Source organism: Nanorana parkeri, unplaced genomic scaffold (genome assembly GCF_000935625.1).
Source record: "Nanorana parkeri isolate BGI_ZX_2015 unplaced genomic scaffold, ASM93562v1 scaffold181, whole genome shotgun sequence".
In the NCBI taxonomy this organism is placed as follows: Eukaryota; Metazoa; Chordata; class Amphibia; order Anura; family Dicroglossidae; genus Nanorana; species Nanorana parkeri.
Window position 1 is genome coordinate 991,863 of NW_017306449.1, and position 13,670 is coordinate 1,005,532.

Below are 13,670 nucleotides of genomic sequence, written 5' to 3' on the forward strand. Positions count from 1 at the left end.
TGGTAGTACCTTGTTCTGCTGGAAGACACTGTACTGTCTGCTTTTTAATTGAGGGGGAGTAGCTTACTCAAAATTATGCACACTTTTAAAGGGTGCCATGACTGAAAACAGTTTGAGAATCAATGCTCTATATACACAGTCAATAATAATCAGCTGCCTGCAAGTATATAGTATATTGCAATGCTTGGGCAGGATCATTGTTACCTATTAGTGTTTAGATGAAGAAAAGTAGGTGGGCAAACAGTTGAGGGTCAAACCAGAGTATGCAGGGCTATGCTAAATATCAAGTAATTGCGGTACAAGCAACCGTCTAGAGCAGCCGGTTTGAGGTGGTGCCAACCTATGAGAAAGAATCACAGTTGGAGGTTGAACAGTCATTAATAGCAAATCCAAAAATTGTGTGTTACAGCCAAATATTGAATTCAGAGTTGAAGGTCACAGCAGACTCAAGCACCCAGCAGAGCCCTCTCACATGTATGATTCACCTGAAGGAATAAAGAGGAAGTGTATGCTGTTGGGCACTGGGAGGAAACCTAAAGCAGGGAGGAGGCTGCAGGTGGAGGAGTTATGGAAGCAGTAGCAGATGGTGGACAGAAGGACCTAGGGGACACTGCAGGAACAGCAACAGAGAATATGGTGGGAAGCCTAGCAGGAGACTACACTAATGATGACCAACCTTCATTTTTTTCAGAAACTTACATTTGGGTCTTTAATAATTAAAACTTTCTTCAAGCTCTCTTCTGTACTGAAAATGCTTATGATATTAAAGTCAAAAGGTTTTAAGCTATTTAAAATGCTGATCAAATCACTTACAATGAATGCTGCTTCTTGATATTTAAACGTGTTTGCTTTATGCAGAATCAGCTGGTCCCCTGAGTACTGGCCCTGATATCCTGTTTTACGGTGGCTTCTTTCCTTTGCAGGTCCTATGGAGCCACCCTTGTGTGTGCTAGTAAGCTGTGTGTTTCTCCAAAAGCACACAGGCACAGCAAGGCAAGACACTCTCCTGCTTCTCCTACCTTCCTCACTGCTTCTCCAAGCTAGTAGATGAACAGCTGCTGAAGACTGCTCTGCCCCTTGTGATCTTGTACTGGAGAAGAAATTCAGGGAAGCCACGCTGAGAGAGTTGGGGCCAGTTATTAGGAAACATGATGACTGTAATTGCTTGGACATAAATTTAAATAAACACTTTGATGGGCAATGTATATTTGTTTGATCTGGATTTGTTATTGAACAAAGTTTGAACATTTATTACTACTTTACTCTGATTTCGCTGTACACTGTGAGCTTCTGACTGTGTGCATTAGAAGCTGCAGCAAGGCTGATAGTGCGCACCTAATTTCCTGGCTGGAGGATGTCCAGCACTATCAAGCACTTTCCTCCCCAGCCTTACTGTTCCTGGCCCTCCCTTTTTATTCATTGGATATCAGTTCTTTAAATAACAGAGGCTCAGCATCACACGTGAGCGTTACCTAGGGCAGTCTGCATCTAAAAACAGTCTGCCTAGGAATGCCAAATTCTCTGGACTGATTTTTGCCTATGGTAGTGTTTTGCTAGTTGCATATCTCCTATTTGCATAGAAGCAGACCTCTGCTTGCATTAGGGCTAAGGGCTCTGGAGAGCTGTTAGAGAGCTGTGACATGAGAGAGGTAGCAATAAAAAGCTCACAACAGCCTCTATGCACTGGTGCTGTTAGATGGGATACTAGAAGGAATAGTATGTCACTTCTATTTGATAAAGTCTTAAAAGAGAACTAAGGCCCAGCCTTTTTTTGGCCATAGCTCTCTTTAAGGTCACAGGAAGACATATCCCAATGTCCTCCCGTGACCCAAAACTCAGGATATAGTGGGCTATTGCCCACTATATGCTGACAGCGCAGAGCCACGCTGCAGCCAGGATGGATCCCGACATAATTTTCGGGATCCACCCTGCCGCCTGATTGACAGCTGGCTCTGCCTCTCTAGAGGCAGAGCGAGTTGTGCCCGCCCCTTCCTCCCCCATATGTCCCTCCAGTCAGCATTGGAGAAATGGAGGGGGAAGGGGGTAATTCCTGCGGGGTGCGGTGACTGACAGTCACTGCTCTCTGCAGGGAGAAGATCAGTAACTGAGTGATCAGCGGTATGTGATCGCACAATTCTCGATCAATAGAGGCGACGTGACAGTTTCAATATCACACGTCAGCCATAATTATGGGGATGAGTGTATTTCACTCTACCCATTGTTCTCCTTTATTACCCAAACCATTTTTTAAACTCTAATAAGGGTCATCTAAATGGTCCCAGAAACAAAAATGAACAACAATATACAGAATAAAAACATATGTACCAGTTGCACACATGCTGTGATTATCACTATACAATAAAATAAAATAAGATAATGTATCATACCGCAGTTGAGTTCATGATACCCATCATAGGAAATAGCACAACTGGAAACAATGCAGTGACAGCAAGTGGGAGGGCCTCTGTGCACCAGAATAAAGCCATTAAAACAATCACATATCCACAGCTTGCTTCCTGTGAAGACACATAAAAGAATAATACTTTCAATAAACAGCAATTTCTATAGCATAATTCTTTATTAGACCATCAAAATCTAGAAAATGTTAATGGGAATGTGTGAGGTTTATTCCTCAGCATATGGAGCCCAAATGACTGGTAGATTTACCATGCTTGAATGCAGATGTGCTCTGCCTCTTGAAGGGGTTGCCCGCCCACCTCTTTGGCCTCAGGATGCAGAACCTGCTCACAAAATAATAGCTGCATGTAAACAACCTCTGCCTCTCCTTTTAGGGTTCCCAGGGGGATGGGCTACTTTTGTTAGCAGCTATGGCAGTAGATGGATGAGGGATGTGGTGCTTTGGTGCATTTAAAATCTGCTGATTAAACAGGCGTTCCTCGTCTGCTGTACGGGCTCTATGGTGAGCTCCCCTACCGTGGTCACGGGTCCCCCAGAGGAGCGGGGGACCCCTAAAACCACGGCGGGGGGGCCCCGGACACGATCGCCACCGCCGCTCGATTTGATACAAGTCTTCTGATTAGATCACTTGTATTAAACTAGCAGGGGCTCCCACTGTACATTTAGTTCTGCTTGAAAGGAGCAGGGCTGAATGTACAAAAAAACTACTCGCCCGGCGCCTGAAACTGCATGTCCCGGGCGTCGGGCGATAGGGATTCGCTCCATAAGTTGCACAGACATTTTTGCCCCCCTTTTGGGGGAAAAAAGTGCGTCTTATGGAGCGAAAAATACGGTAAATACATAAATAAATAAAGCTAGAACACTACACCCCAAACAGCAACCTTAACCTTACCGATTTAAAAATGAACCAAAAAATAGGTAAAAAAGAAAGAAACAGAAAAAAACCCAAAGAAGAGAAAACATTGGGAACAGCAGCTACACAGCAACATAAGTTGTTGCTGACACACTCAAACTAGTCCTAAAAATGACTTTTGGGTGTATTAAATGAAAATACAATAAGGTGTTACATGGTCATAACATAACGCAAATCAAAATAATGGAGAACTGATGCCACTGAATAGCCCACCACACTGATATCCCCGGAATGTAGCAGTGGCCCTATACTGCTCTGTACAGTACAGTAGCACTAATTGTCTCTCCCTGTAATCACTGTCAGCTGTCCCTCACACTAACTCCAACACACACTGACAAAAGGCTTAAGGGAGAGGTGACTTTTAGAATGAGGGGACTGGCACATTTTTAAACCCACATTACTGGCAACTATTCCACCTGACCACAGTTCACAGCGCAATGAAAAACATTATGGTGGATTTCTTTTAGCACTGGATAAACGAACCCATCAGTTCACCGTTCGGGTCGAACCCTGGATCAGCCCAACTTCAAACTCCATCCCTAGCTATAACACTGAATTTATAGCTGATTTGGAGGGACTGTCCCTCTTTTGGAATGAAATCGCTCTGTCCCCCTTTCCACTTTTTCATACCTAAATTGTTATGCTACATTACGAATTTCATCCAACTTCTAAATGATTGCATTTGCTTTTTAAAAAACCCAGTAAAAAGTAAAATCATTGGGGGGGGAAGCATGTGTGTTTAAGAAATCACTTTTAGGATAATAATTCTTTGGGGCTCTGTAATATGGGGGCATGGCAGGAGTCTGTCATTGCCTACATACCTTATACTTAAAGTTGTCCCTCTTTCGCATATTAGAAAGTTGGGAGGTATTCTAAATTAGCGCTCAAAACATCCTTTGACCAATTTATACAAAAAAACAGATGCTATACTGTTAATAAAGCATATATTTCACAATATGCAGGATTCCTTACCCCGATTGTATTTAACTAGAAGCCTTTGCTGACAATTGGACAACAATTGTAGAGGTTCAATTGCTTTTAAAAGGATTTGTTTGGAATGAACATTTCAGTAAATTGGGCTTGGTTGTAGACATATAATGGAGATATATGCACTTATACTCTTATTTCTAGCCAACCAAATTTTCAATATAGTATTAGTTTATACTAACTTGGTCATGAAAAAAATGATGTTGTACTTACTGTACCTAAATACTGTCAAAATGATATGTCATCAATAAAACCTTTGGTAAATGAAAATGTGTAAGCTCTTACATTAAATATCCTCTTAATCTTGCCCTTTAAAATTGTGGAATCTTTTTTCCCATTTGTGACTTTTCTTTCATTTGTTAAAGCCAAGCAAATTACTCTTATCGGACAGACGAAAGGGTACAATATGTTTAAATGGAGGAGGTTTCAAGGTCCAGAGAGTTTTATCCAGTCAAATCGTTTTTATGATAAGCCAAGGATCAATGTGAGTAAGCTATTATTTATTTATTTATTTGCTTAATTTAAGTATGACATGTGACATGTTGAAGGTACACGTGCAAAGGTACATAGGTTATAGTTTCCCAGAAATCCTCATCAAGGAAATTGGCAGGTAATTTGCAAGAAACCACATTTGCAAGAAATGCAAGTGTAACTCCAGCCATTTTTTTGGCAGAGTGGAGAAGATGTTTCTTTTTTTTTCTTTGTCCCATCCCATTAAGGAGATTTTCCCTCACTTTCTGGATGTGTGAGGATGGCAAAATGTTTTTTTTAAAAACAACCCTCTTCCACTCTACTGAAAATGTGTCTTTGTTCTTTGAGCTCTGCTAAAGAGATTTTACATTATTTCCTGGTTGGACAGGAAGAGAGATGGGGTCTCATCAATATGGCACGGATGGCAATAAAAACCCTTCCCTCCTCTATGCAAAACAAAAAAAAGTTTAAACAGGAATCAAGCCTTCAGCTATGGATGCTGCTCCATGTTTAAAGTTTTTGTTACCTGCAGAATCAGCTGGTCCCCTGAGCATTGGCCTGATATCCTGTTTTAGAGTCATTCTTTTTCCTTGCTTAGTCCTATGGCCCCCCCTCACTGTGTATGCTAGTAAGCTGTATATGTCTACACAAACACACAGGCACAGCAAGGCAAGACATTCCTTTGCTTCCTGCTCCCTCGTCTCCAGTCTTCCTTTTCCAAGCCAGTAGACAGGGCCGGACTGGCCATCAGGCATACCGGGTACTTTTTTTCTTTACAGCCAGGAGGACAGTTTAGGTGATTACAGTACAGTACTTGCTATTATATAACATTGAATAGAACACAGTTGAACTTGAAAGTTTCCTGTACACCCCCCACATATCACCTAGGGAACTACTGTAGGAGACATGCATCCTGGAACTTGTAGTTCCCTGGGTGATATGGAGGGGATGTGTATAAGGACAATGAGGGCATGCTGGGTCCTGTAGTTCCCACGGTGATATGTGGTATACAGGGATAATGAGGGCATGATGGGACCTGTAGTTGTACAGCCTCCGCATATCACCTAGGGAACTACAAGTCCCAGCATGCCCTCATTGTCCCTGTACACCCCCCCCTCCCCACACAGACATACACATACAACACAGGGAACTACAAGTCCCAGCATTCAGTGGCGTCAGTGGCGTAATCAGAGGTACAGGCGCTTGGGGCAGAGCAGGATCTATGGTGGGCTTTGCAGGCTGCAGAGCCCCTACGGTTCCTGTAAAAGCCCCCCACGGATCCTGCAGAGACCCCCTGAGACCCTGCAGTCTGCCGGATCTCAGTGGGGTTGTGCAGGATCTGTAGTGGGCTTTGCAGACTCTGTCTATTCAAATATATCCTGAAAAATTCAGTCCTTTTGGTACAATAATTTGATATATAACATTAGGGACATGACTTTATATCCCGTTCGCCACCCCCTCTCTGGCCAGACATCACTGGTTGCCAGGAGCTGAGCAGCACAGCCTCCCCTTCCCTCGGTTAGCGAGCACCGCCGGCTAACACATCCCCCCCCGGCAAAAACACTAAGGACAACCCTGATAGTGTGGTACTCTTTTTCAATTATTACTAATTCAAACAGAAAATAGTTTGGCTAGAGACTATATAATGTCTATGGGTACCCTTAGGGTTTGTCTTGTTAGTTTATGACCTATGGAGGGCTGCATGTGCCAAGAAAAGTAAGACGTGGGTGCTTTAGTCACCCTCACATGAATGAGCCCCACCATAGCTGTTGTATTGAGCCTATTGCAGAATTGGTGTAGCACATGCAGAATGCAAGTTTTGCTCCCTTGCTCTCTCTAAAAAGATGTGTTTTAGTTGTTTAGTTAACCTTACATGCCTCATTTATCACCTTAGAAGGTGTCGCATTGTTTGTTTCTGTTGGGCTATGCAAAATCATACTACAGTATGAGACAATTAATGCAAACAAACATAAAGCTATCTATAGTGAAGTTGGAAAAACACATGTGCTTTCAAAACAAGTCTAGAATGTGCATTATTAAACAGAAGTAGAACACTAAGCCTTGAGGTGAGAAGAAATGGGTGTATAAAAAATGCAAAATGCAAAGTCCACTAGGTTTATCTGTTACATAAATGCTTAGGATATGGGCCAACCTATTTATAAGCAGAAAAAAATAACTGAAGGTCATTAACAATCTTGCTATGTGGAAAAACACTTTATAGCCTCTTTATAACTGTTCGCATGAACAGATCCCGCAGATGTCACATGGCAATTGTTAACATTTGCACAGCAATTACAATCCAGGTACCTTATCTGACTCAGCAACTGTGCATAAGTGTGAGGCAATCTCCTCTGGTCATTTTATAATAGGTTCAAAGTAGGAATTTACCCCATGCTCATCAGCAAGTGCTCACTATTAAAATATTTTGGGATACAGATTGAATGTAACAGATTATAAAAGATGATACATTAGCATTTAGCACAGGGAGATAAGTCCCCTCTCATACCAACCATCCCGTTAACCTTAATTCTAACATTAATGCTCATTGGAACACTAACCCTATTACTTACAACGAAAGCTGGATACACACGGTTCTATTTTTTTTCATTCAATCCGTGATGGCCCCTTCGATCAGCTTATCGAGGGAAGCCGGGTGGATGGTTTCATTTAAAAAAAACAGCCAAAGTTTAGAGCATTTATACCCGGCTTAACCCCCCCCCAATGTAACACAAACCCTTCTTCTAACCTCAAAGCTCATGCTCCCTGTTAAAGAAGCCTTCTCCAGCCCTAAAGCTAATGCAGTAACCCCAACCCTAAAGCTAATGTTCCCTGTAGCACTAAGAGGAGGATTTATAACTCTTCCACCCAGCATACACCTTGGAAAATGCTACTACTACACTAGATGGCTCCAAGGAGCATTGGAATTTGCATGCAAATGGCTTTCACCAAGCTATATGCTGGGCATTAGAGTTAAAAATGAGCCCCTAATTGTCACACCAGCACTGCTGTAACCTAAAACATACTTGGGGGACTTTATTAAATAAATTGTGACAGTTTTAGCCTCATTTTTGTATGTGCAAATCTGTCTTTTAACATGTGCGCCTGTTCTGAACAGAGATTGCTTTGTTTTTCCAATTGCACATGTTTTGCGCCTGTTTTACAAAAGTTTGCACCGGTTTACATTTGCACTTGTTCTGCGGATGTCTGAAACTGGAGCATCACCTATAAAAACAATCGCAACTTAAAAAGTCCCCATGACCACTTCTTCAAGAAGCGACAGTTAAACTTTTTGCCTGGAGTTACGAGTCCTGGAGTCTATTTAATTTCCTGGAGTCTATTTAACCTCATTTATGAGCAACATTATACTAGTAACCTAAATCTGGTGCAAATCTAATAACGAAGAACAATAATAATAATAATCCTTTCTATAAAATCTACAATCAATTACATAGAATCCTTTAGAAAATATACATCTTTGTCTATGTTTGCTTGTTGTACACTAAATCTTTTAATTTGTAAAGAATGTATCCAATCTTTGCATAGCCACCTCTGAAGGCTAAAGAAGTTTCAAAGCTTAAGAAGCTTTGAATCTACAAAAAAACAAGATAACTATTATAAAAATGTTTATAATGTTATAAGAGCTATAAACAAAACGACAAATGAAAGACTTATTGACTGATAACAGATGACTGATTATCTCCATGTGAGATTACTGTAGCGAACCAACACTAATCAGAAGTTTCTAAATGCATAATTATAAATGTAACCAGATACAACTTGTTTCTTTTCAGCTTCATCTTGGATATAGTACAATAACTGCAGCATCTGGTGTATGGGAAAGTTTGTTTAATAACAGCTACAAATGAATTAATGTAACTTACTTTCACATTCTCCTGTTGGTAAAAATAGGAAGATACTCTTGGATAGCTCAGTTTATAGAAGGGGCTTATAGTTAAAGTGAACCTGTGCCTAGATCATGCACACTAAAACATTTACATATTCTGAACAACCAATAAAGCTCCATTCACACTTGTGTTTAGGGAAGTCTCATGAATTGCTCCATATAACTCATGCGAACAGCTGCGGGCAGGTAGCATTATACCAAACGATGACTGCTGACAGTGTCCATGGCCATTCTCATGTAATTGAACGTGCAGCCATTACAATCGCCCCTGGATGTAAACAGTTTGCGTCCGGGGCAATCGTCTGCAGGCAATCGCAGGCGGTCTAATTACATGCAAATGTCTGCAGGCACTGTTGGCTGCCATCGATCTGTATAAGGCCCCATTTACAGTTGCATTTGGTGCAGTCTCATAAATTGCTCCGTGAGACTTATGTCAATAGCTGTGGGCAGGAATCACTTGTATGCAAATGACCATAAACATCTGTAGGTGCTGTCAGCTGTCATTGCTTTGGATTTTTTTCCCCAAATTCTTTATTGACTGAATCAATGTCATAAAACACAGTAACAATGGATACGGTGAGTTTACATCGCCCACCGGCTCCACAATAAAACAGACTGTAACATATTTGACATATAAAGCCAGACTTATAGTGTCGGATGAATAAACGCTTATATTATCTAAGCAACGTATATACGCCGTCTGCCATAGTCTACAGAGTTCCATATCTCTATGTAGGGAAGTTCAGTTGCTAAGTACGATCCTGGAAAATAGCTGTGTCTCGTGGTTAAAGAAGGGGCAGACCAGAAGAGGAGAGGAGGGAATGGGTCCGGGCGGGGCCCGATACACCCTTCAAGGGTCCTAGTTTCCGTCCTGGGAGCCATAACCATGCAAAACAAACGACAAACGCACTCAACAATTTGTTACCAGTTATACAGTAAGGTGCACACGAAATGGGCTTTGAACAGTAAAACAGCAGAAAGGCATCATGGCACACTCACAAAACCAGCATGTAAAACAACATGTCTCAACATGTTTAGAGTTAGGACCGCACTATAAGAGGTGCCTTGGCGCGGCAGTGCGGCTTACACATCCTTGGCTGAAGACGTGTATCCAAACCTCTGTCATTATCCTTAGTGGTGAGACATGTTGTTTTACATGCTGGTTTTGTGAGTGTGCCATGATGCCTTTCTTTCGGGAGCCATAACCATGGCCCCCAGGTGGCATTGAATTGAGCTTCTGTATTTTTCAGTGAGGCTGTGAGATCTTCCAGCAGATAGATATCCTGTACCCTGGCAAGCCATAACTGGACTGTGGGAGGGTGGGGCCACTTCAGGGGTATATAGGCTCTGGCTGCATTCAACAGATGATGAGTTAACGAGTGTCTGTATTTTGAGATCGGGCGGTGGGTCAAATGGAGTAGGCAGGCAGCTGGGTTACCCCTGAGGTCCGCTCCTGTCAGGTTCTCAACTATCTCCAGGCCCTACTCCCAAAAGGGCTGTATCCCAGGGCAATTCCAGAATACATGTAGCATTGTACCCGAGAACCTCCCAGATCTCCAACACACATCCGGAATCGAGCTGTTCATCTTATGGAGCAACCACGGGACCCTGTACCAGCGCGTCAGGATCTTGTATCCTAACTCTTGGTATCTGTTTGCCAGAGAGGCTTTGAAGGTCATTCCCAGGATAATGTCTCTTTGTCTGTCTGTGAAGTTACATTGTAGTTCTGTTTCCCAGTGTTGTAGGAAATGTAATGGGGTGTCATCAGTAGGGTCTTGTAGCAATTTATACAGTTGGGATACTGCATGGCGGGCAGGGAGACTACCCGAGCATAACTGTTCAAAAACTGTCAGTGGTCTGTCTAGTTGAGTCGTGTTCGGGACAGCTCTGAGAAAATGCCGTAGCAAAAGGGAGCACCAGAAGTCCAGGGGAGGTTTTGTGAGGTATTGTATGGATGGAATTGACAACCATTCCCCAGAATGTCTGAAATCAAGCAAACGAAATTTTTAGACATTAAGGAGGGCACAGCGCATGCGACCGTGGTCAGATCCCGGAGAGAAGTCGGGGTTCCCGAGGACCGGGGTCATAGGGGGGTGTCGGCGACAGTTTGGATGTTCTTATGATTCTACGCGACACTCTCAGGGTCATAGACACCAGTGGATGAGACTGGACCTCTGTGGGTAGGGGGGAGGATAGCCACGGAAGACCCTCAATCGGGAAGTGGAACACACTCCGTTCCATCGCCACCCATCCCTTGTCCTCCCGTCGGAGGCACCAGTCAAGGAGTCTAGACATGTGTATGGCGGAGTAATAGGTAGAGAGGTCCGGCAGTCCCCCTCCGCCCTTTCGCTTCCCGTTCCTGGGAAGCGAAAGGATACGTCTGCTGAGCCTGCGGGTCTTACCCGCCCATATGAAAGAGATTATTTCACTATGTAGTGTCCTGAAAAAGAGAGAGGGTAGACTGATGGGGAGGGCCTGCATAAGGTATAGGATCCTCGGTAATATATTCATTTTCACTGCAGCACAACGACCGAGCCAGGTGATGTGAAGGGGACGCAAGCCTTGAGGTCAAGGGCAATTTTCTTCAGAAGTGGAAGAAAGTTAATGGCGTATACACTCTCCAGGTCCCTGGGAATTAGCGTGCCCAAGTATTTAATGTGGTGTGACTCCCAGTGAAAGGGGAAGTGAGGCTTTAGACCGTCATACGCCCCCGAGGGCATGGTGATATTGAGGGCCGCGGATTTTTGAAAGTTGACTTTAAAATTAGACAGGAGACCATATGCGTTAAGGGCTTTAAGCAGGTGTGGAAGTGAGGTTGCCGGATTCGTGATGAAGAAGAGGAGATCGTCCGCATATGCGGCGGCCTTATGTACCCCCGTGGAGGTGGAGGACCCTGAGATGTTCGCAGAGTTCCGCACGGTGTGGAGGAGTGGTTCTAAGGTAAGCGCGAAAATCAAGGGGGACAAGGGGCATCCCTGTCTGGTCCCATTAGCCAGGGGGAAGGTCAGGGATCTAGTTTCGTTAATGCGAACCGCGGCTGATGGGGAGAAGTATAATGCCATAATCCAGGTCAGCATGTTCTTCCCCCAGGCCAATGTGTCGGAGAACCCAAGACATAAAAGCCCAGCTCACCCTATCGAATGCCTTTTCGGCATCCGTGGAAAGCAGTATCATCGGGGCCCCCGACTTCTTAGCCTGGTGTACCACCCCGAGGGTTCTTGTGGTGTTATCCCTAGCTCCACGTGCCGGTATGAAACCCACCTCGTCAGGATGAACAAGCTGGGGAAGATGTGGTACCAATCTGTTGGCTATAATTTTAGCAAACAATTTCAGGTCCTCGTTTAACAGCGCTATGGGGCGGTAATTACTGCAGGAGGTGTGGTCCTTGTCAGGTTTTCCGATCACTGTAATGCATGCATGCAGAGTATCTGTTGGAGGTGGAGGGGGGAACCCGCCAGAATGCCATGGTATGCTGCCAGAAAGGGGCCCGTCAGGGCATCAGATACATTTTTGTAGTCAGGAAGAGTGAAGCCATGCGATTTCTTATGCAAGCCTTCTAGTACCTGAAGGCGAGACAACAGGAACGAAATCCTGGAGGTCAATTCTCTTTTCTTCCACGCGCCATGTTTGATAAGTAGTCCCCTCATCACCAGGGGCGTAGATAAGGGGGGGGATAGGGGGTTCAAACCCCCCCCCCCCAGAGTGTCCTGGCAGTGGCTGGGGAGGGGAGGGCACAGAGGGGCACGCACTCCCGGGCATGGAGTTTAACAGCGTTCTGAAGGCTCCAGAGAAGGGCCCGTCTAAAGGGCTTCTGGGGATGTCCTGTTTGATAAAACATCGGTGACGACTGGAGCAGACGCCGACGTTTTATCAAACAGGACATCCCCGGCATCCCTTTGTAGATGTATATGTTTCTGCCTGGCCCTGAATGATCTGTACATGTCTCAGTGCGGGCCCTGCAGAAGACAGGGTGTCCTTCCAGTGATCAGGATCAGAAGGCTGCACGGAGACAGAGTGGGCAATCAGGTAGGGAGGGGGGGACAATAAAGTTAAAGTGACATTAAAGTAAAAAAAATGTTTCCCTCCCCCCATGTTAATGTCAGCACTTACCTTAAATTATGTCTCTTAACCCGATCTTCTTCTTATTTCCTTATGTTCATCTGTCCCTTCGGTGCGGTGGTTCTCCGTCCAGCTCTGACTCCTCTGTGCTTGCTGGTACTTCCTGTCCCACGGTGTCTGCATGTGGGTGCACGTGTCCATATACTTACCTTGCGCCTCTCCTCGTCTCGTTGCCAAAAATCCGAACTGCGCATGCACCTGCCACAGTATGCTTTGCGGCCGCCCGAGCAGTTTCGGATTTTCGTACGAGAGCGCACGGGGAAGACACAGGTACGTTTAAACCGCTTTTAAAGCGCAAAGCACAACTTGAGACCCCACCAGGCCACCAGAGACCCCGCACAGCCCACCCGAAACCCCGCACAGCCAACCTGAGACTCCGCACAGCCCACCCGAGACTCCGCACAGCCCACCTAAAACTTTGCACAGCCCACCAGAGACCCCACCAGGCCACCTGAGACTCCGCACAGCCCACATTAAACTTCGCACAGCCCACATTAAACTTTGCACAGCCCACATTAAACTTTGCACAGCCCAGCAGAGACGCCACCAGAGACTCCACACAGCCCACCTGAGACTCCGCACAGCCCACCTAAAACTTTGCACAGCCCACCAGAGACCCTCACCAAAAAAAAGTTATTTTTTTAAGATCCACCCAGTCTCCCTACCTTATCAGAACTGGAGTAGATCCTTAGCCTGGGGCCCAGTGTGGGCTGCTGTACTGTGACGGAGCTCCATCCATATGTGCAATGCTTGTACAGCTCCCTTGCACATCCTGTAGAGGTGGCGGGAGCCAGAATGTTACATCACACCGGGCCAGCCACCTCTACAGGACATGAGAGGGAGCTGTAAGCAATGCAC

General features: G+C 44.7%; 1 protein-coding gene across 2 annotated transcripts in view; it reads right to left on the reverse strand.

Annotated features, from left to right (window-relative positions):
• SLC13A2 (solute carrier family 13 member 2) overlaps positions 1-13,670 on the reverse strand; it is a 63,593-nt gene that overhangs the window by 37,116 nt on the left and 12,807 nt on the right. For both annotated transcript variants that reach the window (XM_018555001.1, XM_018555002.1), the window contains exon 2: positions 2,388-2,516. In XM_018555001.1, coding sequence (XP_018410503.1) covers positions 2,388-2,516 — 129 coding nt within the window. The remainder of the gene's footprint in view (positions 1-2,387; positions 2,517-13,670) is intronic.